This window comes from Corylus avellana, chromosome 1 (assembly GCF_965113065.1).
Source record: "Corylus avellana chromosome 1, dhCorAvel1.hap1.2, whole genome shotgun sequence".
Taxonomy (NCBI): domain Eukaryota; kingdom Viridiplantae; phylum Streptophyta; class Magnoliopsida; order Fagales; family Betulaceae; genus Corylus; species Corylus avellana.
Window position 1 is genome coordinate 14,098,140 of NC_142490.1, and position 25,225 is coordinate 14,123,364.

At 35.4% G+C, this 25,225-nt stretch overlaps 4 protein-coding genes across 4 annotated transcripts; 2 read left to right on the plus strand and 2 right to left on the minus strand.

The window, feature by feature from the left end:
- The first annotated feature begins 412 nt into the window (after positions 1-412).
- Positions 413-1,866, plus strand: LOC132171039 (stress response NST1-like protein (DUF1645)). Its single transcript, XM_059582244.2, has one exon. The coding sequence runs from the start codon at positions 573-575 to the stop codon at positions 1,689-1,691; it is 1,119 nt and encodes a 372-aa protein (XP_059438227.2). The 5' UTR covers positions 413-572; the 3' UTR covers positions 1,692-1,866.
- Positions 1,867-5,523: 3,657 nt separating this feature from the next.
- On the plus strand, positions 5,524-7,972 carry LOC132171356 (pollen-specific LRR extensin-like protein). The gene is made up of 3 exons (XM_059582652.2): positions 5,524-5,799; positions 6,199-6,296; positions 7,059-7,972. The coding sequence occupies exons 1-3, from the start codon at positions 5,644-5,646 to the stop codon at positions 7,627-7,629; spliced, it is 825 nt and encodes a 274-aa protein (XP_059438635.2). The 5' UTR covers positions 5,524-5,643; the 3' UTR covers positions 7,630-7,972.
- Positions 7,973-9,563: 1,591 nt separating this feature from the next.
- Positions 9,564-13,794, minus strand: LOC132172071 (putative protein disulfide-isomerase A6). The gene is made up of 11 exons (XM_059583505.2): positions 13,590-13,794; positions 12,881-12,965; positions 12,539-12,636; positions 12,369-12,424; positions 11,471-11,588; positions 11,279-11,306; positions 11,095-11,186; positions 10,836-10,992; positions 10,633-10,757; positions 10,319-10,418; positions 9,564-9,894 (listed from the first exon to the last, which is right to left on the minus strand). Exons 1-11 carry the CDS (start codon positions 13,742-13,744, stop codon positions 9,829-9,831), a joined length of 1,080 nt encoding a protein of 359 aa, XP_059439488.2. The 5' UTR covers positions 13,745-13,794; the 3' UTR covers positions 9,564-9,828.
- A 1,532-nt stretch (positions 13,795-15,326) lies between these two features.
- LOC132170623 (sucrose-phosphatase-like protein) lies at positions 15,327-18,473 on the minus strand. The gene is given in 7 exon segments (XM_059581666.2): positions 15,327-15,655; positions 15,657-15,888; positions 16,071-16,330; positions 16,437-16,760; positions 16,910-17,087; positions 18,242-18,278; positions 18,382-18,473. Coding segments are annotated over 7 exon segments (1,125 nt in total). The 5' UTR covers positions 18,431-18,473; the 3' UTR covers positions 15,327-15,610.
- Positions 18,474-25,225: the final 6,752 nt, after the last annotated feature.

Here is a 25,225-nt window from a genome sequence, read left to right on the forward strand (position 1 = left end):
AATAAAAAATATCATTTTTTTTTTTTATTTTGAATTTGTATGAATAATTTTATCTTATTAAAAAATATATAAAAGCATTTTTATTTTTTTTGGCTAACCTTAAGAGGACATTAGACATGGACAATGTTTCAGTAATTTTGGAAAACATTATCAATAGTTTAAGAAGAATGTTGACTTTATTTACTTTTATTTCTTTCTTTTCAAAAGGACGAATTAGTGTTGAAAAAGTTTTTTTTTTTTTTTTTATCAAAAAGACTAATTAGTGCTGAAAAAGGTCAGTTTGGTCAATCTGTCCCAGAATTCTTTCCTCGAATGACGCAAAAGGGCATCATCAGCTAATCCGAAATATTCACCTTGGACGCATTAGTAATTTGGCAATGAAGACACCCCAAAACAAGACAAACCCACTGACATTATATTGAAAGCCTTGCCAAACAGAGCATGACCGCCTGGGCTTTATCATATGCACACCCTTATCGCTCAGAGAGCTCCCTCTCTTTCTCTCTCTCTCTCTGCACAATTATTGCGTGTCGAACAAGCTAGTCAGGGTCTCAGAGTCTCTCTCTCACATAATGGTTCTGCTTCAAAGCCGTACCAGCAACGGAGTATCAGAGCCAGACCACTTCACGGATGGCGATCCCATCGACGCCTCCGAAACGCACCGTTTCAGCGACGACTTCGACGACTCAACATGCTCCACCCCTTACGTCAGTGCCCCGTCAAGTCCGGGCCGGAGCCCCATCACCAGCGGTGGATACTTCTTCAGCGCACCCGCCAGCCCCATGCACTTTGTGTTATCCTCCGCTCCGTCCTCCACGTGTCCCCCCTCGCCCCAGTCCGTCGACACTTCGTCGTTCGATGAGTTCGAGTTCTCAGCCCGGTGCTCTCCCAACGGCTCCGTAACCGTTGGATCAATGAGCTCGGCCGACGAGCTGTTCCTCAACGGTCAGATCAGACCCATGAAGCTGTCCTCCCACTTGCAGAGGCCCCAGATCTTGTCCCCACTCCGGGATCTCGACGAAGACGAAGAACACGAAGAGGAAGAAACTGCGAAGAACGCGCGCTCGGATTCATTGCACAGAGGCAGAGATCTCAAGCTACGCAGTCGATCTCTGCACCGAAAAGCGAGATCTTTATCACCCCTTCGAAACGCAGAGTTTCAGTGGCTTCACCATGAAGAAGATAACGACAAGGCTAAACACGTCGACAAGGAAGATAAGCAAAGCGAAACGACCACCGTATCCACCGAAACGACACCGTCTTGCTCCGCTTCGTCGTCGAGGTCATCCTCCGCGGGGAGAAACTCGAAGAAGTGGGTATTCTTGAAGGACCTCTTGTACAGAAGCAAGAGCGAAGGGAGAGGAAACGGGAAGGAAAAATTCTGGTCATACATTTCGTCCAAGGAAAAACCGGAGAGGCAGAAGCAAAAGCAGAAGCAGAAGGAGAAGGAGAAGCAAAAGCAAGCTGCTGGAAGACCGACCAATGGGGTGGCGGCAGGGAAGCGGAGGGCGCCTGCTCGGTCACCGCACGAGTTGCATTACACGGCGAATAGAGCGCAGGCGGAGGAGCTCAAGAAGAGGACCTACTTGCCCTACAAGCAAGGCCTGCTTGGGTGCCTGGGGTTCAGTTCCAAAGGATACGGTGCGCTTAATGGCCTCACTAGGGCTTTGAACCCAGTGTCTTCCACGTAGACCATAGACACATAGGTCCTTAATTAATTTGTACCATAAATATATATCATGTAATTTTTATTTAAGGATATCATACGATGAGTATGTACAGTGCCCAAACTCTGTTGGTCTGATGAATATTCTAGTGTGCATCAGTATGTAAGCCCCTAAGTTTGAAGCTTACCCCTTTTGTTTACTCCTACACTCTCCTTGTGTACCATATTTTACTGGTTTGAAATAATATTCATTTTATCCATATGAGAATCATAAGTTAAAAAATTACTGAAAACACGTCACCCGTCATTAAAATTAATATAAAGCATAAATGAATTTCACTTGGGTTTTTATTGGATTGCTGCTTGGAATTTGGCTTTGCTTTAATAATCTAAAAACATGAAAATGAAAATTATTTTTATCTTTATGTCACGTCATAATACATTAACAAACTAAGACGAGCCATGATGCGAAGCAAATTGGCCAAGCAAGTCGGTAATCAATGGTCCCATAAGAGTTGTATTTTTTTGATTATTATAGTTTGTGAGTGTAATTGTAGCTATTTGGGTGTGTAAGCTGAGATTGTGATATGTAATTATGTGATCCATATTGCACACCGATGGATAATAATATCCCTTCGAAGCCCCCACAGTTGTTTGTTGCATGAAAATGGCTTGATCCCCACATGGGATGTTATTGTTAGGTGAGATGTTAGGGGTGCTGTATTTTCTATGGAACCTGAGTAGACCCACATGGGGGACTTTGCGTCCTATTTGCTGTAGATCTGACCCACTTTTGATTACTTATTTGTTTGACCCTTTTGGTTCTTTCCTTCACGAACTACGTGTATGTGTTATCAAATTAGGCACCTAACATTGATATCACAATAGCTACAGTCGTTATCACAATGCGTGTTCGAATCATGAGTGGGGTAACCTTTGTATTTGAGTGGGTTCACTTGTGTTCGAGTGGAGCCACCACAAAATGCCGAAAGAGATACTAGATTTTGGAGTGAAAGATGTTGCCGGTGTCGGTATGAAAGCGTGGTGAATTGTTATAATTCTGGTAGGGTTCAATTTGAGATGTAGACGTTAAATTAGGAGAGTCCTATAAGAAACTAACTTTTCATGTTTCATTAGGTCTAAAACATTTCAATTAAGTAACGATCCTAATTACTAAGATTTGGGACTATTGAGTGTGACTATAGTAATATCTACTTATTAAGAGTTGTACATGAGATGTCTAAACAATGAAAACCGCTGACCCTCATTCAAATCTAATTAAACCATAGCCTAATTCAATTACACTAAGGCATTAATGTAAACTAATGTAGTTTACACTAATTAAGTACAAAACTTTTCATTGCAAAATTCGAAGTCATGCCTTAACATATACCTAACGACTTTAAAAATTTCTTGAAGCCATTGAGCCATGACCATAGATTGTTCTATCTATTTCAACTTACTTGTGTGGATACATGCACATACACATGCACCATGTCAATGCATCAAATATGATATGGGGAATTATAATGAGGTTGAAAGTGAAAGTTTGTGATAATGTTTTGGCTTGAATACCAAACCAAAAAGGTATATTCAATTATATATAATGTTGTATAGTTACAGTAAACCTATTATGATGAATTTAATCTAAGCTTACGATTCAAACTTGAAATATGATAGATACAATCTATGTACTCTTCAGTTACATTTCAAACGTGAGATAAGATGATAACAACATTACAAATAACATTATCATGTATTTGAATTTGAATTATTCTGTTGAGTGAATAATTCAAACTCTTGATCTTGAGTATTTGAATTTAAACTGAGGACACTATCTCTAAGAGAATGTAGGGTGGGTATACCTTATTTGGGTGTTTTTTAGCATGGGAAAATTGAGAAACTTTCTAGGAAACTTCTCCTTCAATATAAGTTGTTCTTGTTTATTTAATATCTATTCAATAGATTACACAATTGTGACAAATTCAGTCTTAGAAAACTAACTTACAAAAAGAGAATATCTAAAAACTTATATATCTATAATTAAAATTATACAAAACTAATAGGGTAAGTCCACATACCCCCCTCAAACTACCATCAATTGACAATGCTCCCTCAAAACTTTTAATTGTGACAATATCCCTCTCAAACTACCAGAGCATTGTCAATGCCCCCCAAGACTAGCGATAAGACAAAAAGGCCCCTATAGATTTCTCAATAAGACAAAAATATCCCTATAAATTAAAAAAAAAAAAAAATTGATTTTTTTAAAAAATGAAACATTTTAATTTAAAAATAATATTTTTTTTAAAGAAAAATTTTTAATTTTTAATTTTTTAATGGAAATTTTTATTTAGTTTTAAAAAACGAAAATTTTTATTTTTTTTAAACGTAAATTTTTATTTTTAAAAAAATTATAAAACAAAGTTTTTTTAAATAAAACGAAAATTTATAATTTTTATAAAAAAAATTTATAATTTTTTTCTTATAAAAGGATTTTTTAAAAAATAAAAAATGAAAATTGGCCACCATTTGGAAAAAAAAAAATTTCTTAGTTTTAGGTTTTTTCTAGAAGTTGTAGTATTTTTGTTTTTATTTTACTAAGGATAATTTCATCATTAGAAAAATATTGACAATTTTTAGTAGTTTGGAGGGACATTGTCACAATTAAAAATTTAAGAAAATACGACTTTTTCTAAACTAATATAAACCACTTAAAATCGTAAGGCATTTACAGCTACTAAGTGGATATGTTTCTAACTCGAGATTTACATCGTGTTTAAATCATGTCAAATTCAATCAAATCAAGCGTGTGATTTGATTAAATCACTCCAATAACGTTTTTGACAAAAACCCAGAAAGTTAATTATGTACTATCTAATAATTTATGTAGTTTGTTTATATAATATCATTAAAAACCATTTCTTAATTCTAAATTAACGAGGATTGTAGAGGATTTATTATTTGTTAATGATTTTGTAAACACCATGGGATAGATTTTAAGTTATGAGGAAATCTAAACATTTTAGATTTTAAGGAAACTTAAAATTATTTTTTAAACACAAAATTTGTGATTAATTGCCTAATTATCTATTTATTAATTGATCATAATTTAAACAGAGATACAAGCAAGAGAATAACAATTAAACTAGGAAACAAGAATGATAATTAAACTCTAATACTATCTAATAGGATAAGTCAGATCTTAAAATATTGATAACAAAACTAATTTAAACTAATCTTAAATAAAATCTAATCTCTATTAAATAGAAATCTACTCTAATTCAATCTCTACTTTATATATATATATATATATATATATATATTATCTTTTTCTTTTGATTTTTTATTTCTCTATAAAAAAAAAAAGTCAAGTTAATAAACTTTTTAAAAAAAATTTTTTTTTACAAAAAAATTAAATTATTTTTACTTTTATATCACATCAATAATAGGATAAGTCAGATCTTAAAATATTGATAACAAAACTAATTTAAACTAATCTTAAATAAAATCTAATCTCTATTAAATAGAAATCTACTCTAATTCAATCTCTACTTTATATATATATATATTTTTTTTCTTTTGATTTTTTATTTCTCTATATAAAATAAAAAAATAAATAAAAGTCAAGACTTGACTTTTATTTTATTTTTTTTTTTTTTACAAAAAAATTAAATTATTTTTACTTTTATATCACATCAATTAATTATTATTTTTATTTCAAGAAAACAAAAAATAGTAAAAGCTTTTCCTATTTTGTTTCTAAAATATCAAAACACCCCGGGCCCCAGCTATTACGTGCTCTTCTGCTGCAGCAAGTCCATTGACCCTTACTATACACCAGCGACATATGATAACATGTTCCCCCGTTCTCTGGCCGTGCTCTGTTTCACTTTCCCTTTCTTCTTCTGAATTTCAATTCTGGACTGCAAGATTATAATTCTTTTTTTAATCCATTTATTTTGGGTTTCGATTTTATGAAAATGGAATTGAAGCAATCAGTAACGGTCTCAGAATCAAACTCAGGGACATCGTCATCATCAACATCATCACCTTGTGGGAAGCGAGCTAGAGATCCCGAAGATGAGGTTTACGTCGACAACCTCCACTCTCACAAACGCTACCTCAGCGAGGTTCGCTTCGTCTTCTTTATTGTTGTTTTATTTTATGAATTTACGTATTCTTATTGTGATGACGATGGGGCTTTTCACGGGATTTTGCGAATTTTTTGTTTTCAAGTAATGGGTTACTGTTTTAACAAACAATGTGGTTCGAATTCTTTATGGGTTTTCTTCAAAGTTTTTTTTTTTTTTTTTGAACACTAATCTGTTTTGGGGTTCTTGGGAAAAAATTGATTACGCAAGATTTACACTTTCTGGAGTTTGTTTGAGTGCCTCTTATGGATTCCTCATTATATGTTTATTTGGTTTTTCTGGGTGAGGATTAGTTCGAGGTTTAGCTCTAGTTTGCATCTGGAAATTTGCACGTTGAGTCTCTCGTTTCTTCAAAGTTTGTGTTTTTCTCCCCCGCAGATAATGGCGTCCAGTTTGAATGGTTTGACGGTTGGAGACCCACTCCCTGAGAATCTAATGGAATCTCCGGCCAGGTCCGAAAGCATGTTTTATCCCAGGTAACTTAGTCAACAGTCTTTCGGTTTACTGTGTCTTACTTGCACATAAATTTTTCATGGTTTTGAGGAATGAAACATTGCAAAACAAATATGCACTATTCCTTCATTCTGAATAACTTTCGAGTAGTTGCTTCAGCCACTAGTCTTGGCTTTGGTGGTAAAGGGGTGGGGTGGAACTAGGGTAGAGCTTTTGTTTGAATCTTAATGTTTGAAAGTGGAGAAATCTTCTTGTTTTAAGTACTTAATAGTTGATATTTCCCATATATTTAGATAACCCAATTGTTTTGGCACTGTAGGCTTTAAATGGAAACTAATTGATAAGTGGAATTGGGTTGAAATCACTGTGAAAGAAGTGAACTCATTAAGTACAGACATGATAGCAGATCACATAGAATCTGTTTGTCTGTGATTTTGGTGTTCCCTTTGCTTGCAGAGTCATTCATCACCATCTCCGACCGGGAATAGGATCCTCTCAATTTCACTGGAAATGGACAGGATCCATTTCATGGTCCAAATTAAGTTTCGGAGCATCTAACGGTATATATGTGGATGTGAATATGTTTTCCACGTTATCTAAAATTTTTAATATGAGCCATGAAATAGTTCCTCATGTTCCCTCCTACTGAAAGCATCAGCTCACCACATCATTGCCCCTCTTTGTTTTCCAACGTATATATAACTTGCCTTGGAAAAATGCTATCTTTAGCATAACTAAATAATTGTACTCAATTTCTTTGAGTTTCCTTTTCTTTGTATTTCCAGGGATGAAATGTCCTTCCAGTATTCACCAATGTCAGAAGACACCGATGACACTCGATTTTGTGAGACCCCAATAAACGCTTGCTCCTCCCAACCTGACAGTGTGCCCACCAGTCCTGTCTCTCCATATAGGTATCAAAGACCACACAGTGGGTTCACTTCTGCACCTTCCACTAGTTCATACCCTTCGCATGGATGTGCTGCTGCTACTGTCACTTGCTCACAAACTCGTCAACGAGGCTCAGATTCTGAGGGTCGGTTCCCATCATCACCTAGTGATATATGCCACTCAGCTGACTTGAGGAGGGCTGCTCTCTTGCGGTCTGTGATGAGAACACAGCCTCCTTGGCCATCATCCTATGAACTGGCATTTGGTTCAGGGCAAGATCCTGTACCTAATATAGAAGCTGCAGAGCGACAGTGCTCAGATACGAATATGAAGTCTTTAGATGATGAGAGAGAGTATCACATTGAGGAGTGTTCTTCAATGGGAATGCCAGTGGCCAATTTCAATCGAGAGACATCTTGCAGAGCCTTGGATGTGAATGTAAAAGGTGATGATTCTGGGAATTAGATTCTTCAGGAATGCATTAGGAAGACAAGCTCTAATCTCATCAGTGCATGCCCCAGCAGGTCTTGCTTGGTTCTTCTCAGCTGGGAAATTGTGAAGTCCCCATCATTTATTTATTTATTTATTTCTATTCGTGAAGTCCCCATCATTTATTGCAGTGGAAAGGCCATGGCTTACTTAATCCAGTCTCTAGCAGTTTCATTACAAAAAAATAGAAGAGCCCGTTCACTTGGGACGTAATTAATTGCCCCTGATTTAATTTTTCTCTTAATTTTTTGCCGCAACTTGAGCATAGCTTATGAGTTATGATGTTGCAAAATAGTGATATATTTGTCTAGTGTTTTAATGGTTATCGTTTTTTCTTATTTGGCTTCCACTTGGATCTTAGTACATAAACTCAAAAGGGAATAAGAGTATGCTTGAGACTGTGTTTCAGAGCTTAAAAAGTATTTTTAATACCTAAAAAGTTGTACCAAACAAAAATTGGCATGTTTGGTAAAAAATTTTAAAAGCACTTTTTTAACTTTTTTTTATTCTAAAATGACTCAAACGCACTTTTTGGCAAAAGTTTAAAAATAAAGATTTTGCTAAAAAGTTTTTTTTTTTTTTTTTAATATTTTATTATTATTGGCATGTTTGGTAAAAAATTTCAAAAGCACTTTTTTAACTTTTTTTTCTTCTAAAATGACCCAAATACACTTTTTGGCAAAAGTTTAAAAATAAAGATTTTGCTAATTTTTTATTTTTTTTATTATTATTATTTAAAAGCTCTATTTTTTAAACACAATCTCGAACATGCTTTAAAGAAAATAAGAATTATCTCCAACTGGCTGCTTAAATTAATTGCATGCAATTAGTTATTTGAATGACATAGTTTGGATGGTGAATTGTACTAAGAGCTTGTTTGGGATTGCGTTTAAGAAATAGTGCTTTTAAGTAAAAAATAGTTTTTGGGCAAAAGTTTCATTTTTAAGCTTTTGCCAAAAGTGCGTTTAGGCCATTTTTAGAATTTTTTGGATCCTTAAAAGCGCTTTTAATTTTTTTACCAAACAAATATTTTTTTCTTCAAATGAATTTTTTGAGTGTTAAAAGTACTTTTAGGTCCTTCAAACGCAATCTCAAACAAGTCCTAAAACTCAGTCCTCTTATGGGACCTCACCCATATTCTTTCCTTGCCATTTATTTTCCCTTCAAAGCTATTGCTTCTTTCTTACAAAAAAAAAAAAAAAACACAATTATTTCCATCAAGAATTTAAAATCTTCCTTGCCCTCCCTCTTTACCTTTCTAAAAATTTAATGACTCGGGTATAAATGCTTTAATGAACATGGGGTTGCTCTAAAATGAAAAATACTAAGTGTTCTTCTAGTGTTCTCTTAGTATACTCCCAACTGTAATGTAACTTTTAAAATCACCAATAGATTAAAAGTCAATAATGATAATCTTAAATTTAACGATAATTTTAAAAACCACATCACAATTAAAAAAACAATAAGAAAACACTAGAAGAACACCTAGCATTTTCCCTCCAAAATAACCTTGGCATCATATTGAATCTAAACATAGAAACGTGTTAGAGGTTGTAGAAACACAGTTATTAGAGCATTGTAACAATGTACCATTAAAATTTAGAGTGAAAGATGTTTTCCAAAGGCAACATTATTGCTTATAGATAGAAATTTCCGATAATTTTGTATCCAAATTACTAATAATTCGAACCTGAGAAAGTTAATATAAATCATACATGGCCAAGCAACTTTTGAGATGGCTGTCCACTTTGACAGATGAACCCCCATAAAAATTCTCACATCTACAATTCGGGCAGCGGTAGTCCATCTGTAAGCAGAGCCTAATGACATTTTTTTGAGTTATCCTTTTAGGTGTGGTTTGGAATTCTAACACAAGTATATATATATATACCAACTAATATAACCTATGATTCAATTTAAAATTAAGTTTATTATCACAAATATAAAATACAACACTAAAGGAATGAAATCACTGCAGTTAGGTAAATTGGAACTCAAAACAGTTCTTTGCTACAGCTAGCGTGCTCGATTACCATCCCAGGCCTAAAATTATAACGGTTACGATGCCCAGCTCAAATACATTAAAGTAAAATCCGATGGGGATGGTGGCAGGAAAAACCATTCAATAAACCCCATCCCCAGTGCAAGATGAGTGCAAGACTAGGCTACTGGAGATCAAGCAAACGCGGATAGAATATTTTTCTTCAGGGTGAACTCATCTGCCTTGGCTGGGCTGATTGCCTGCATCAAACAAGAAAAAGCAAGATCAATCATTGAGCTCAATTTCAGCATATCTTGAACAACTTGTTGAAGGGTAAAAACAATAAGTTATGATTCTTGGGGTACAAAGGCATAAAATTGCCATGTTGAAGTAGTTTATAATAAGTCATCTTTTATATTTGTTCAGCTTGAAACCCTTGATGTATATATCATTTACAGAAGCTCCAGTGTACAATCGACATAATTTTATATAACTAAAAGGAAAAAAGAAAAAGAGAGGAGATCTTTTTCCCTTGAAGATATATCATAAGAAAAATTAGTACCAAAGGTAAGTGTGATGTCAAACACCACTTCCAATAAATGGCCATTTCAAGCTATCCAAAATTTACTTGTAGATCCTATTCCAATATGTGCTTTAACGTGGAGAATGGGGCATAAATCTTACCTTGTCAAGAATGCGCTGGATTCTCTCCCTTTCGTTCTTAGCATAATCAGAACCTTTCTCCATACAATTTTTGGCAGCTTTCAAGTAAATCTTTCCATACCTGAAAAAGGGTTCATAATAGTTATCTAGGTTCACAGGAGCTTTATCTCAAAAAATAGAAAGAAGTCTTTGGCAGAGAAATGCAAACATATGATCCTTTCAAGCAATACCTTAAAAGAGGATAGCAATCAACAATGCTGACTTTACAAAGGCATTATAAAGTTCAAACTTAAAAATAGTTGAATATAGAAAGCAGACAGCCACAAATGGAGTACCTAGCGCTGAAACCTGTGAGCTTCTCAACTTCCTCTTCTATCAGAGCAAAGACTGCCTTCTTCTCTTCGTTAGTAGCAGCTAGAAACTCCTTCACTAAGGCATCCAAACTCGCAACTATACCAGCCTGTCAAAACCATAGAACATTTTAAGTAAACAGTAATAAAATTGTGATCACACATCAGTTTTAATCTTCATAACTAACATTTGAAGTAAGCTGTCCTTTTCCATCACGACTGGTGCCACACTTTTCATTGATGAAAGCCACAAAGTCATCTAAATCTCTGCCACCCTCATATTCGTCACCGGCTTTGTTGCTCCTTGGAAAGAATTTCAACGTAGGGAACCCACTTACAGAATACCTTCAAACAAAGCATTGGCCATTAAGAAATTGGCTCTTAAAGGTATGTTGAGAAATCCATCTTCAGCAGACAAACAAGCTTATAAATTGAGTTTGCACTTACTTTTCTGCTAGATCCTTGTATTTGTCAGCATCTAGATTAGCAATCACTACATCTTCATCAGATTTAAATGCTGTAGCTACCTTTTCATAGGTCTGAAGCAACAAAGGAAAAACCCAGATCATTACAAGTGCAGAAGTTAAAAAGGCTCCGATCACAATAACCAAACAAAAGAGTTAAGACATACAGGAGCAAGGCTCTTGCAGTGACCGCACCTGCAACCGCAATCCATTAGATACTAACCAGTAATATAGAATTAAATAAAGAAATAAAGAAATACAGAAATCAATAACGAAATTCACTACCCATGAAGGAAGGAAGACCAACAGTCTCTTAAAAGATGTTGATATTAAAAAGAGAGAAGAATAGGCATGCTTACCATGGGGCATAGAACTCAACCAAAACATCTTTGGTTTCATCCAATACAACCTCATTAAAATTATCAGCTGTGAGCACCACTACATTGGATGGAACTGTAGCTATCTTCACATTAGTCCCTGCAAACAATTGACCTCATTAGAAAATTCTGTGGTTATGCCGGTATATACACACACAAGAGAAAATAAAATAAGTGATTCCGGGGGATACAAGTTCCTAAAAGTGTGAGGAGGAAAATAATAAAGCACATAATCGTGTGTAGAAACACACTATGGCGACACATTCTTCAAGATGCAACAGGGAAGATAACAATACTACAAAATCATGTGTGGTAACCAGTTTTAGAAGATGCTAGTCTAACTGTAACACTTTAGTCTCATATTGGGAAGATGAGTAGCTCACATAGAGTGGATGATTTATAGAAAGACCCGCATTGCTTACTTACAAGGTGAAACTAGGCTTTACCAGTGATTTTAAGGAATGTCTAAATTGATTAGTCATTTTAGAGGTGATGGCGCAGATGTGGCTAGCACTTTTCCTAAGTCATTGCACTAAACCTTAGAACTCATCTAAGGGCACAAAGGTAGAGCCAGAGACACATACATCCTCTAAAGATTACCTAAAGTGAGAGGTGCACATCATACAATAGTGTCATACAAGTTAGGACTAACATGCATTCAGCGGGCTTCATAAAACGAAGCCATCAAAGTGAAAACCAAAAAGACCCTGAAGGTGCACTCACAAAATATAAATGAATGACTAAATAAATAAAACAATTAGTTTTCTTCAAAAAATGCCTAATTGTAATTTATTTATGTCTAACCCTAAAATCCAACCAGATGAAAATCATTTTGGTTCACACGTTGGCACAAGGTAATTTTAAAGGAAAGGTATACTACCTCCTTCAGTATTCACAAACTCAGTGAGGGCTTCTGCAGTACGTGGTCCTTCATACCTATATACATATACATCATACAATTAATATTCATGAAGAGTAGCACATTATGTATGTGAGGGAACATTGACGAAAACTTTTCACAACTGTGTTGAATAGTTGAATTATCCTCACTTTTTAGGTTCCAACGATCCTTTTGGAAACCATTTAATGGTTGGATATCCAGAAACATCGTATTTGCTGCACAAGCTCTTCTGTTCATCGCAGTCCACCTACTCCACATTATCGAATCATATGTCATGAAGAATTCAACACTCAAGGCAATAGCATCGTATAAATCAGTTTGAAGAAACTTCATCACTAAAAAATAACATCTAATTGTTCACCATAGGCATAAAAAGATGTCATCAGATGAATATCACTAACAAAAATACGAAAATTAAATCATAAATAAGCAGTGCAACTACACTAACAAGTTTCTAAATAAACAAATGCAAACCATTGTAAAGAGCTTACCTTTCCAATCAAGACCGACTTGGCCTTTCTGAAACTTGTGCCGAGCTTCTCAAACTCTGGAGCAAGCTTTTTACAGTGCCCACACCTGTCACACAAACGAAATATCGATGTAAGTTTGACTTGCTGGGAAACTCTCTGTGGGAAACCAGAGTTTCCCACAAACCCACAAACCCACTATCAGAACAGAATAAACACCGAGATACAAATCTTTTCAATCCTTCTTAGAACCTTTCAGAAAATCTAAAACGAGAAAAGAAAAAATAAAGAATATTCGAAAAGTTCCTTTCTTTATTACACAAAGTTTGAAATGGCTTAAAAGACACAAACTTAAACACAGAACCCAATTAGTAATCTTTAAAAGCTTCTCTTTTGCACTTTCGTAATTTATTTTTGACCCACCTCGGAATTTACTACAATGCAATACAATTTTTCATCCAAACACCTTCACTGCATATATAATCGGACGAAACTCTAATAAATAAATAAGATTTAATCCCAATCTTATTCTTAAGCACCCAGTAACAAAATCCTTAAAAAAGTAGAAAAGAAAAATAAAAGAATCACAGAAATCAAACGCATCGGATTGAATAAAAGCCACTGAGCCTAAACCCAGATCTTACATAACAATAAAGCACCGATCCACTCGTCACAGTACAAGTTAAATCAAGAGCTGAAACAAATGATTAACAAGATAGAATCAAACGGGTACCATGGAGCGTAGAATTCGACAAGAGATCCTCGGTCCTGACCGACCTCTTTCTCGAAGTTCGCTTCGGTCAGCACAACGACGTCTTCTGCAAAGGCTGCAACGGCTAACAAGGCCAAGGTTCCAAAGGCCACCCAGATCTGATGAAGCTTTTCCATCTCTCTCTGTTTTTTCGCTTTGTTTTTCTCTTTGCTCTGTACCAATGTCAAGTTTGGAAATGGGAATTTTATTTGTAGTTTATTTTGACTTTTCTTGGAGCAACTGTGTTTTTGCTTGAGTAACGTGTCACAGTCCCATTGGTTATCAGAGGGGTGACGTGTTGTGGGTGACGTGTCGAGATGTGAGAGGGCGGAGCTTGTGCCGGAGGAATTCGGTGGGGGCGTACACATAACTTGACTTTTTTTTTTGAACAAACACATAACTTGACTTGGCTTAACTTTTGGAACAAGAGATTTTTTATTTTTTTATTTTTTTTTTTCATTTGTGTATTTTTTTTTTTTTTATGAGAGATGGGTAAATTTATCATTATATCAATGGGACTTAACGACGCTTTCACAAATTTAATGATAGATTTTAAAAAAATGAATTATGAATGTGTAACATCTCTCAAAAATTAAAATAAAAAAAATCACGTCAACATAATAAGATAGTGGCAGAATGAAAGTATGCTAATTAAACTTTCTGATTCAAAGGCTGAATGCTGTCACATCAGCACAATAGCATAAAAGTGAGATGAGAGATAAATATTTAGAATTAGTCTTACATAATAAAGTTTTTTCTAAATTAAATGAAATTCCTCTAATTTAGTATATTAAGGTATTATTTGTCCTCATTAGTGTTCTATAAGAATTATATGTTCTAAAAATATGCTAGTTTTAAGTTAGAGAAAAACTTTGTCCATAATTAAAAGTCTTATATATACAATAGTTAGACCCAAATTTACGGACTTAATCTGATATGGTGTTGTAACCGGGTCTATTAAAAAAACTCAAATGATGCTAGCACACAAGTTTTAATTTTCCAGGGACACAAATTTCATCTAAACCAGCTTGGATGAAATTTTATTCAATTTACTTTAATAAATAACAAGTGTAATCTAATATATTTGAGTTTCTCAAAAATTAATGTTTGGGTTCCTAAGTTAGTAAAAGGGTAACAAATCACTATTAAGAATGTTAAAGAAAACATGTGTCTCTTACATGGTGGAGGGACACTTGATTTGTTAAAAGAGAAGTATAGAACATGACTTTTGGCTAGTACCGAGGAATGTAGGAATATTTCTAGGGTTCAAGTGAAAATCCAATTGGCAAATATTATGTTGGATTAAAGAAGTGGGTGGTGATCCATTTGTTTCATGGATCACGATCATTTTATGATCTAAATTAAATTTCACAAATTTAATAGCATATATATTATCATATGATATTATATCAAATAATGCTACACACCCACTTTCTTATTCCTATTTCCACTATTTTTAAGTAGTTTTGAAAATTACGAATGAATTTAAGATAATTTACTATTAAATTTTGATTTAATGATAATTTTAAAAGTTACCTAAAAGAGTGTGAAAAGAAAGTGAAGAAGTGCAAATGTGTATATATATTAGCACAATGTATATTATTAAATACAACATAAAATAAATCATTTCCATTTCACTATTCCTCGTTTCATTGGATCCCACAACTATGGTTTATAAAGGGCAAAAAAAGAAAAAAAGAAAAAAAAGAGGAATAAAAATTATAGACTTCAACATCCAAGTTTAATAAGAGTCAATATCAGTTAAGTACATGCCTTCGAAACCCTAAAATATCTAATAATGATACAAGCTAATATTTTGCCACATTCTATCTTCCATCAAGGGAATCATGATCATGACATGGTGAGAACCTAATTGTCCCGTCAGATCTCCCTAAAATACTTTCAAAATCAGAAATCAAAGATTTTGACAGCCAAGATTAGTATTTAACTCTTGATAATAATCTTCTGGATTTTCATGAAGGCTTTTGCATCGCAGAGAGTACCTAATAGTGATATACATAACTCCCATCAATATTGGGAACTTCTCTTCCTACTCGCAGGGTGAGATTCGAGGTGCATTAAGGAATGATGCAGAATCTTTAAATCTTCTGCATATACCTTCTTCATGGACATTTGTGCTTCCAAGTCATCCAAATGACTGATGATCTGTAACCCCAAATTGCACTGAGTATAATCTTTGTTGGTCATCACTTCAGAGGCAGAGTCTCTAGAATGCAAACAGGCTGTCCATTTGCAGTCATCCATGCTCGTGTGGTTCAATCTGACAACCAAAGGCATACTCAACTGAGGAGAAAGATTATGGAAGTCATGTATTCTTACCTAACACTGACGAAAAGAAATCTGGCATCGTCAGCTTCATCTAATAGCATGTCCAGAACATTAAGTAGTTTTGAAATACAAAAAAGACATAAGGAAAGGTATATAATGGGTAGTATTTCTTACTTTGTAAGTATGCTTTGTGCGTTTTTGTTGTCCTCCACACTAAACAAGGCATCCACCAATCCCTCCTTTGTCCTTACAAGCCCCTCCAAAAGACCAAATGACACGCATATAGAATGTATTGCTGAATCAGCAGTCTCTGAGCTGACGTTGCTAATCCTAATGGTAACAGTTTCCTCGACACGCAGAGGACAAATTGGTAGGATGAAGCTGCTCACTCTAATTCCACCAACAGCAATTGCTCTCTTGCAAGATTCTACACTCTTGAAGCATGCAAATTATGTACTTATTAGACAACCACATGCAAAAATAGGTAAGGGAAAGAGGAGGGATGGATGACCAAAAAAACAAAACAACCAAAATATGTACCTCAAATTGGACATAGCAACAATTAAATTCATTTGGTTTACTAGTCATGGAAGCCTTAGAAATCTCCCCAAAAACTGAAAGTGCCTTTTTCAACAGGGAAAGGTTGATTGTGGAAGGGACATTCTCAACAGAAATAGAGCTTGAACTTTTGAAGTTAGAAACATTTATATTGGTAGGAGTACTAGAAATATTGACTTGGTTGTCTGGCTTGAGAGTAGGAGCTGGTGAAGAGTTAACCAGTTTTGATGAGACGCCCTTCGACCTGGGCTGACCTTCTGCAGGCAAAGACATGCGAGATGAAGATCTTTTTCTAGGTTCATCTTTCTGCTTAAAATTGAGATTCAAGGTTCGGTCAGAACTCACTTTACATTTTTTTAATGAGTATTCATGAAGATTCAACTATAGCGAACTATTAATATAGAAATAGTGAATACATAGCCACACAGAATCCCAACAGTACACTATATGCATACCCTAAAACGGTCTGGCTTTTCTGTCTTCAATTTCAGATGTGTACCTACACCTTGTGCTACTGGTACGCCTAATTCAGACCAGTCATCATCTTCCTCAGAGGAACTATGGAGGGATCGCCTCAGGCTCTGAATGCCTTCTGATTGGGTATTGGCCAGTATCCTTAGGTAAGATGCAGCCCTAGTACAGAATTATCATTTCCTAAAGTTATTTATCTTAGCATTAAATCAACATCCACAAAGAAATGTTATTTGTTCTAATGTTTTAACCAGAAATGTCCAAAGGACTTATATCTACAAATTGCAGTGGAATTCGGATTTAGCACTCTTAACATGGGGGGATTCATAACACTTTAATTTGAATAATAATAATAATAATTAAAAGGTGTGCAGCAGATTGTTTTTGGATAAGTTAAAAGGGTACATAAATTTAATGAAGATAATGTATGTGTTCCATAACTTGAACAACCAGCTTAGCAGATGGCGTTACAATTGGACAACTGTGATCAGAGAAGCATTGAAGCTCTTGATGGTTATCAAAACTAAAACTCTTCCATGGCCGACTTTAGTACAACAATCTAACTGATGAGGTGCACCAAGACTATGCAGAGTAGAAATCAATAGAACAAGAAGCATTAAAGCTCTAACTATCATACTCCTTTGGGGTAAAACAATTGTACCCAAAATGCGTGCATCCTACAACTTCACTTTCTTCCATCAATTTTTTGGTAAAATTAGAATCATCAGCTATCATGGCCTGAAATACAAGCATCTTAATAATTAATTTGGATAAATTAGGGGCTTAGGGCTAAAACCCATAAATTTTCAGTTTCCTTTGTATTTGTCTACTAACTCTGCAACGATTCAATCAAAATATTAAGAAATGAAAATAAAAGTTTGTTAAAACCCGTCCAACTGCTTACCGAAAATAAAAACTTTCAACATAATCTAATGTCCAGTGCACATTCAGCAATCACCAGATTAAAAGTGTTCTGGTGGAAACTGTTTTTTATGTTTTTATGAGTGCTGTGTTTTGGTTGTTTGTTAATGTTTTTTGTTTAGAGAGGAGCAAACAAAAGATGGAAAACAAAAACTTTAAAAGTTCCTTCTTTTCTATCCAAACCCAACCTGGTGTTTAATTTAACCATCATAATTTCTGATATATCCACATTGACAAGTGCATCACAAAACTAAAACCCTAAACCCTTTTGATATTTTGCTCAACCACCATCATTTACGCACACAAACATACACATTCACAAACTAAAGCACTAGTACAGAAAAAAACAAACAAACAAACAAACAAACAAATTCGTAAAACAGAGCTCCAATAACCTTGGCTTCGCGGAGAGGGAAACGACGCCGTTGTCGCCTGCGAATATAGCTACTTTTCAGAATCTAACAAGTTGGACTATTATTCGGGAAAGAGGCGAAAAAGGTGTAAAATGAGAGGGAGAGTTATGGTTAGGGTTTACCAGTGAACAGTGCCGAGAGACAAGCTCGGAGTGTCGGCTTCATCGTCATCTTATGCGAACGTACAGTTTTTTCTTTTCAATACTGAAAACTCGTCTTAGTTGGTCCTTCCCTTCCTATCTAATCCACGGAAGCCCAAGCCCAAGCTCAAGCTCAAGCCCAAGCCCAAGCTCAAAAGCACATCATGTTGGAGACCAAACTTCAGTACTTTGTATCTGCTTTGTGTGTATTATATTTTGTGCTTAAAGCTGTTGTGTCAAACTTTTACTGAATGTTGTAACACCACGTCTAGATAGAATGGACTCTTTTATACATTAGACGAAAACATACTTTTTGTGGAGTTTGGAAAGCTTATTCAAAGGGCTAAATTTGTATTTCATGGAAAAAATTTCACCTTTGATGTTATAAGGCGAAAGAGTCTTAAAATGATCTGGTACAAAGATTGAAGATCTCATTCAATCAAAACCAATCTAATTCAAACGAGAATGTGCGTCAAGTTTTCGAGAATGACTCGATTGTAGTTCCAATCAAACGGTGGATTAAAAGGACTTTTTAGGAGCATCATTCGCAACTGCGATCAAAAGGCGTTTGAATGAGAAAGCCATAGAGAGTTTCGATCAAAGTGTCATTCGAAGCTCGTTCAATCCCTACACACATAAACTGTGGAACCCTAATTTTGGTTCAACCCAAACTTATTTTGGTTCGAATGAGGTTGCGGCAAATTGTTTTAAACAATTGACTTAGCCTAAAAAGTAATGTTTTCTCCCCTTCTATATAAGCCGCACATAGCACAACTTTTATATACTTAGAGAGACATTGTTTCATTGTTTTGTGAGCATTTTACCACTGTTCTTGAGCCTAAATATTCAAAACTTTTCTTTGTTTTATCCTTGCCATTCAAATCATAGAAAACCTATACTTACCAAAATTATGGGTTGTAGTAAACAAGGTTTGTTTATGTATGTGATTTCTATAGAAGATGGCTAAAGGTTATGAAGCTACTGCGGTGGGAGGTGAATGTGTCATTTACCACGGTTGTAAGATTGGATTTTCAAAGTTACAAATGTTTTATAAGTCTTCTATAGTGGATGCCTTTAGAGTTAACTAGCTCCGAAATAGTTTTACTTTTAAAGAGATATTCAAAAGGTTTTTAATTTATTACCAAAAAAAGTGTGTTGATGATTTTTTTTTTTTTTTAAACAGTTCAATCTCATTCATTGATAAACGAGCATGAAGTTCAAACAACACAATGCAAAGTTTTGAAGCAACCATAACTGAAGCTACGAGATTACAAGCGTCAAAGATGATGTATTACATTTCAGACTCATACAAAATCCGCAAACCTATGACTAATTTTCAAATTAAACAACAGATCTGCGCCAAACAAACACAAACCAATGCATAGATAGCTCTTATTCCTCAGTCTTGAGGGCAAAGAACCTTAAGCCAAAACTCATCATCTTCAACCCGAAAGCCAGGATAATGCTCACATCCACAACTTTGTCTGGACCAAATCAACTATCCAGAAGGGCATCAGGCGGGTAGATCGAGAGAGAGGACTAAGCATTATTACAAGCAAAAAACAAAAATGATACAGGGAAACAAAACAAGACAGAAAAAAAAGAAAAAAAAGAAAAAAAGAAAAAAAAAACCACACTAGAGCATGACAGCAGCCGAAAAGAAGAGCCGATCGCGCGCTCGCCGGAAACCGAAAACGGAAGGGGCGTTGGGAGCTCATCACAGCGGGGGTGCGAGAAAAAGTCCCAGCAGAGGACGGTGGGCGGCGGAGCAGGTGCGGAGGAGATCGGCGGCGCACTCAAATAGAGGGGGAAGTTTAAGTGAAACCCCATGAAAACAAGTAGAAACAGCAAAAGCAAAAACATAAAGAAAGAAACACAAACTCTAGCCAAAAACAAGAAAATGAGAGAATACAAGAAAATAAAACAAAGAAACAAGAAACCCAAAACACAAACCACGTCGGGGAGGAAGGTTGCCGGGGAAAAATGGCCGGAACGCAAAGAACCTAGACGAAGCTAAAGAGGACAAGTGGAGGGGAGAGTGACGACGTGGGTTTGGCAAGGGAAGAAGATCGGGCAAAAAACGGCCGATCCAAAAGCCTAGAGCAAAAAAATGGGACCAAAGGAGGGGGAAGAGGCAGAGAGGAAAGGAAATGAAAAAATCGCCCAAAGAGCTAGGGGCATCAGGCAAATAGGCTAGCTCGCTAAGAGAAAGAGAGCAATGGGAGGGGAGGGGAAGGGGGTGGAAGAAGAGGGAGAGGGTCGGAAGGTCGAAGGGGGGAGTTGTTTTGTGAGAATTTTACCATTGTTCTTGAGCCTAAATATTCAAAACTTTTCTTTGTTTTATCCTTGCCATTCAAATCATAGAAAACCTATAGTTACCAAAATTATGGGTTTCAGTAGACAAGGTTTGTTTATGAATGTGATTTCTATAGAAAATGGCTAGAGGTTATGGAGCTACTGTGGTGGGAGGTGCACGTTTCATTTACCACGATTGTAAGATTGATTTTCAGAGTTATAAATGTTTTGTAAGTCTTCTATAGTGGATGCCTTTAGAGTTAACTAGCCTCGGAATAGTTTTACTTTTAAAGAGATATTCAAAAGGTTTTTAATTTATTACCCAAAAAAGTGTGTTGATTTTTTTTTTTTTGAAACAGTTCAATCTCATTAATTGATAAACGAGTATAAAGTTCAAACAACACAATGCAAAGCTCTGTAGCAACCATAGCCAAAGCTACGAGGTTACAAGCGTCAAAGATGACGTATTACATTTCACACTCATACAAAATCCACTAACCGATGACTAATTTTCAAATGAAACAGCAGATCTGCACCAAACAGACTCAAAATCAATGCATAGATAACTCTTATTTCTCTGCATTGAGGGCAGAAAACCCCTAGCCAAAACTCATTCTCCTCGACTCGAAAGCTAGGATAACGTTCACATTCACGACCAAAATGTCTGGACCAAATCAACTACCCCGAAGGGCATCAAGTGGGCAGATCGAGAGAGAGGATCAAGCATTATTACAAACAAAAAACAAAACAGATACAGGGAAAGAAAACAAGACAAAAAAAAGTCAGACAAAATTACAGGAAAATAACCAACAACAAAAAAAGCACACTAAAAGGATGACAACAGTCGAAAAGAAGAGCTGATTGCGCGCTCGCCGGAAACCGAAAACGGAAGGGGTGTTGGAAGCTCATCGCGGCGGAGGGTGCGAGAAAAAGGCACAGCATAGGACGGTGGGAGGCGACGTAGGAGCAGAGGAAATCGGCGGCGCACTCAAACGGAAGGGGAAGTTGGAGTGAAACCCCATGAAAACAAGCAAAAACAACAAAAGCAAAAACATAAAGAAAGAAACACAAACTCTAGCAAAAAACAAGAAAATGAGAGAATACAAGAAAATAAAATCAAGAAACAAGAAACCCAAAACACAAACCACGTCGGGGAGGAAGGTTGCCTGGGGAAAATGACCGGAACACGAAGAACTCGGACGAAGCCAAAGAGGACAGGTAGAGGGGCGAGTGACGACGTGGGTTCGGCAAGGGTAGAAGATCGAGCAAAGAACGGCTGATCCAAAAGCCTAGAGCAAAAAAAGGGGACCAAAGGAGGGGGAAGAGGCGGAGAGGGAGGGAAAAGAAAAAATCACCCAAAAAGCTAGAGGTATCAGATAAATGGGCTAGCTCGCTAAGAGAAAGAGGGCAATGGGAGGGGAGGGGAGGGGGGAGGCAAAAAAGGGAGAAGGGAGGAGGGCCGGAGGGGGAGAACCTTTGTTCTCCCCCTCTGACGGCGCTCTCTGCTTTTCGCTCTCCTTATGCGGACATGTACAAAAAAAAAAGAAAAGTGTGTTGATTTATTTTATACTTTCTTGATTTTAGTATTTATATCTATGGTGTTTGAATTGAAAATTGATAATTGGAACCGTGTGATAAAATTGGTAATAATTTAGAAAGTTAAATGTATTTTTTCTAAAAGGACTATCAATACACTATATATTTCGGCAAATTATGTCTATGTCCATTGCCTGATCCATCAAAACTTTTCCAACTAGACAAGTTGTCTCTATTTTCCATCTCTGTTACAAAACACATTTCCAATTGTAATTATATTCGCTTCCTTTACCATCAATGACAAATTCTTCCACGTGTCTAATCATTCCTCTGTCATCCGTTAGTTATTTGCTCTAAAAGAAGAACTAGAGAGAAAATCGAAAGATAAATCAAAGATTTAAAACCGCTATTCGGAGGGTTTCATATAAATAAGACCTTAGAACTTGACTAAAAGTAATCAAAACTCCAAATAGTAGACAGAATTTCATCTCATAAATTGCTGCATAAAGCAAATCTATACAAAAATAAATAAATAAAAATAGTAACCTGCAGTAACTTGTACGGCGCTAGACTTACCACATTGTCTTCTCTCCTTCTAAAATGATGAGTAATGATACAAAGCACGCGGCGTGCGTAAGAGAAAATAGCCCAAAAAGGCTTGATTGCTCAACAATAAATCTTAGAGTACGGAATGGGAATATATGTACAACAATCAAAGATATAGCACAACGTATTATATATATATATATATATATATATACACACGTAAAAGGAGGTGTCAATGTACTTAAAAAGTGCTACAAAAAATAATAATAATAATAAAAAAAAAAAATTTTTGCACCGGCGTGCATGGTATCAGTGCCCATCAAAATATGGTCGGCTCCTAGTTGGTCATGATGGGTATATGCAACGACTGCTGTAAGTGTACGTCCTTTCAGCGATTAGTTTTGCAGGATTGAAGGTGTAGAGTCTGTAGACGGTAGAGTGCTACGTGTGCAAGTGTAAGGAACTTGAAAGAAGGCATTTGTCCATTTCCATGCATTTATGTCAAGTTTGAACGCTCAACCATAACTTTCCAAACTCAATAAATTTGTTCATATTTGCTAATATTATTATAAGAGAAATGCTTAAGGGCACTATAATGTCCACATTTTGTTTATTTTTAGTGACGTGGTAGATGGACAATCACATGAGATGGAGGATTAAAATTTGAAATTTGAATTGCATTGTAGCATATCTCTTATTATATTTATTTTTACGATAAAATAGATTAGTTATTGGTTAGTTCTTTTTTTTTTTTTTTAACATGTCCGAACAAGAGGGGGAAGGGGATTCGAACTAGTGGTCTCCGTTTCATTAGACGCGATCCCCGCCGATTGAACTACCTCTTGAGGATAGTTATTGGCTAGTTTTTTTTTTTTTTTTTTTTGACATGTCCGCACGAGAGGGGGATGTGGATCCGAACTAATGACTACCGCTTCATTAGATGTGGTCCCAGCCGATTCAACTACCACTTGGGAACAATTATTGGCTAGTTAATACACATTTAATTGGTACTATAGTAAATAGCAACATTTTCTTTAATATTTCTTCCCTTTCTAAGAGGTTAAGTTGGGAAGAATATAATAATAATAATAAAAGAATGAATAATAGTATTTAAGAGAAATATCTAAGGTCTTTGTTTTTTGCGGATTGTTTTAGATCTAGTTTCTATATCTAGATCTAGATCCAGATCTAGTCTCTTCAACCTTAGATCTGATCGCCTTCTTCGGCCAATGCGTGTCTTCCGAAAGAATGTTTACGATGTCGTGCTCCTCCGCTGCTGCTTGTAAAGTTTTTGTTTTGTGTTTTGTGTTTTTTTTATTTTTTTGCTTGTCTAGGCTTTCAAGTTGAGGATGAAGTAGATCGATGTGGGGGCTTAACTCTCACGGCCGAATTTTTCGTTTCGAGTTTTTTATTTTTATTTTTATTTTTTGTATTTGGGCTACTCATGTCCTAAATCCAGTCTGCACGAAGTAGATATGTTCCTTAAATATAATTGTACATGGATCAGGGGAAGCTTGAAGTCATTTTTATGACTTTGTAACATTCATAGTTTTTTGCTATGATTTTTAGAGCTGTATGCTCAGTGATGTAAAAGCTTTATACTCATAAAATTTCATCAATGAAAATTCCATATTTTTTGAAAAAAAAAAAAAAAAAAAAAAGGGAAAGTATAAAAGATGTTAGATAATTTGGTGGATTTGGTATTGAAAAATAAGTAGGTAAAATAAATAAGTGTGTTTTTTGATTAGGTATTTTACATATTATTGTTGGAGATACTCTTAGGGCGTTCATTCTTGGTTAGCCAAAGATTATTTTAGGTTGTACATATTTTCTATTATTACTAGAAAATGAGGAAAAAGTGAGCTAATTAAGAGAGTGAGGGGCAACATAATCAAATTTTGTTAGCCCCAAGCTTCTCCGTCTATATATATAGACTATGCAAGGGAAACACTTTATAAAAAGGAAATGAGTTGAATCATTAAGTGGTGCACCAATTATTTTGCCAGACATTTACTTCCTGTCATTTTTTTTTTCTTCCTTCCGGTCATTTCAAAGTCCTTCACTAACTTTGACATCTAAGTGACTCCTCGCTAGATCACCGACATGTCACTTAGAAATCTAGGTCCACTAATTTTTTATTTTATTTTATTTTTTTCCAGGCATTATTGATCTTAATTAAGTTCAATGTGCGATCGACTGACATCTTCAATTATGATACCAATAACATGATGGCATATATTGTTGCTAAATCACATTCAACAACAATGACATGATGTCGCTAAATGTGAGAATTAGTTTTAGCATGTGATCGTTGTTGATTGTACTTAATTAAACTTTTTTTATTAATTAAGTTAAATTAATAAATATATAAAATGAATAAAATATAGATAGATTTAAAATTAAAAAAATGGATAAATTTAAATAAAATTTAACTTAAGTTCATTACAAA

What these genes read in the sequence shown, in the direction of transcription:
- LOC132171039 (XM_059582244.2), top strand. Translation starts at nt 573, where the DNA reads ATGGTTCTGCTTCAAAGCCGTACCAGCAACGGAGTATCAGAGCCAGAC.
- LOC132171356 (XM_059582652.2), top strand. Translation starts at nt 5,644, where the DNA reads ATGAAAATGGAATTGAAGCAATCAGTAACGGTCTCAGAATCAAACTCA. An exon ending in ACAAACGCTACCTCAGCGAG is followed by an intron (nt 5,800 to 6,198) that starts GTTCGCTTCGTC and finishes TCTCCCCCGCAG; the next exon opens with ATAATGGCGTCCAGTTTGAA. An exon ending in GAAAGCATGTTTTATCCCAG is followed by an intron (nt 6,297 to 7,058) that starts GTAACTTAGTCA and finishes TTGTATTTCCAG; the next exon opens with GGATGAAATGTCCTTCCAGT.
- LOC132172071 (XM_059583505.2), bottom strand. Translation starts at nt 13,744, where the DNA reads ATGGAAAAGCTTCATCAGATCTGGGTGGCCTTTGGAACCTTGGCCTTG. An exon ending in GTTGAGTTCTATGCCCCATG is followed by an intron (nt 11,307 to 11,470) that starts GTAAGCATGCCT and finishes TTGCGGTTGCAG; the next exon opens with GTGCGGTCACTGCAAGAGCC. An exon ending in TCCAGCGCATTCTTGACAAG is followed by an intron (nt 9,895 to 10,318) that starts GTAAGATTTATG and finishes TGTTTGATGCAG; the next exon opens with GCAATCAGCCCAGCCAAGGC.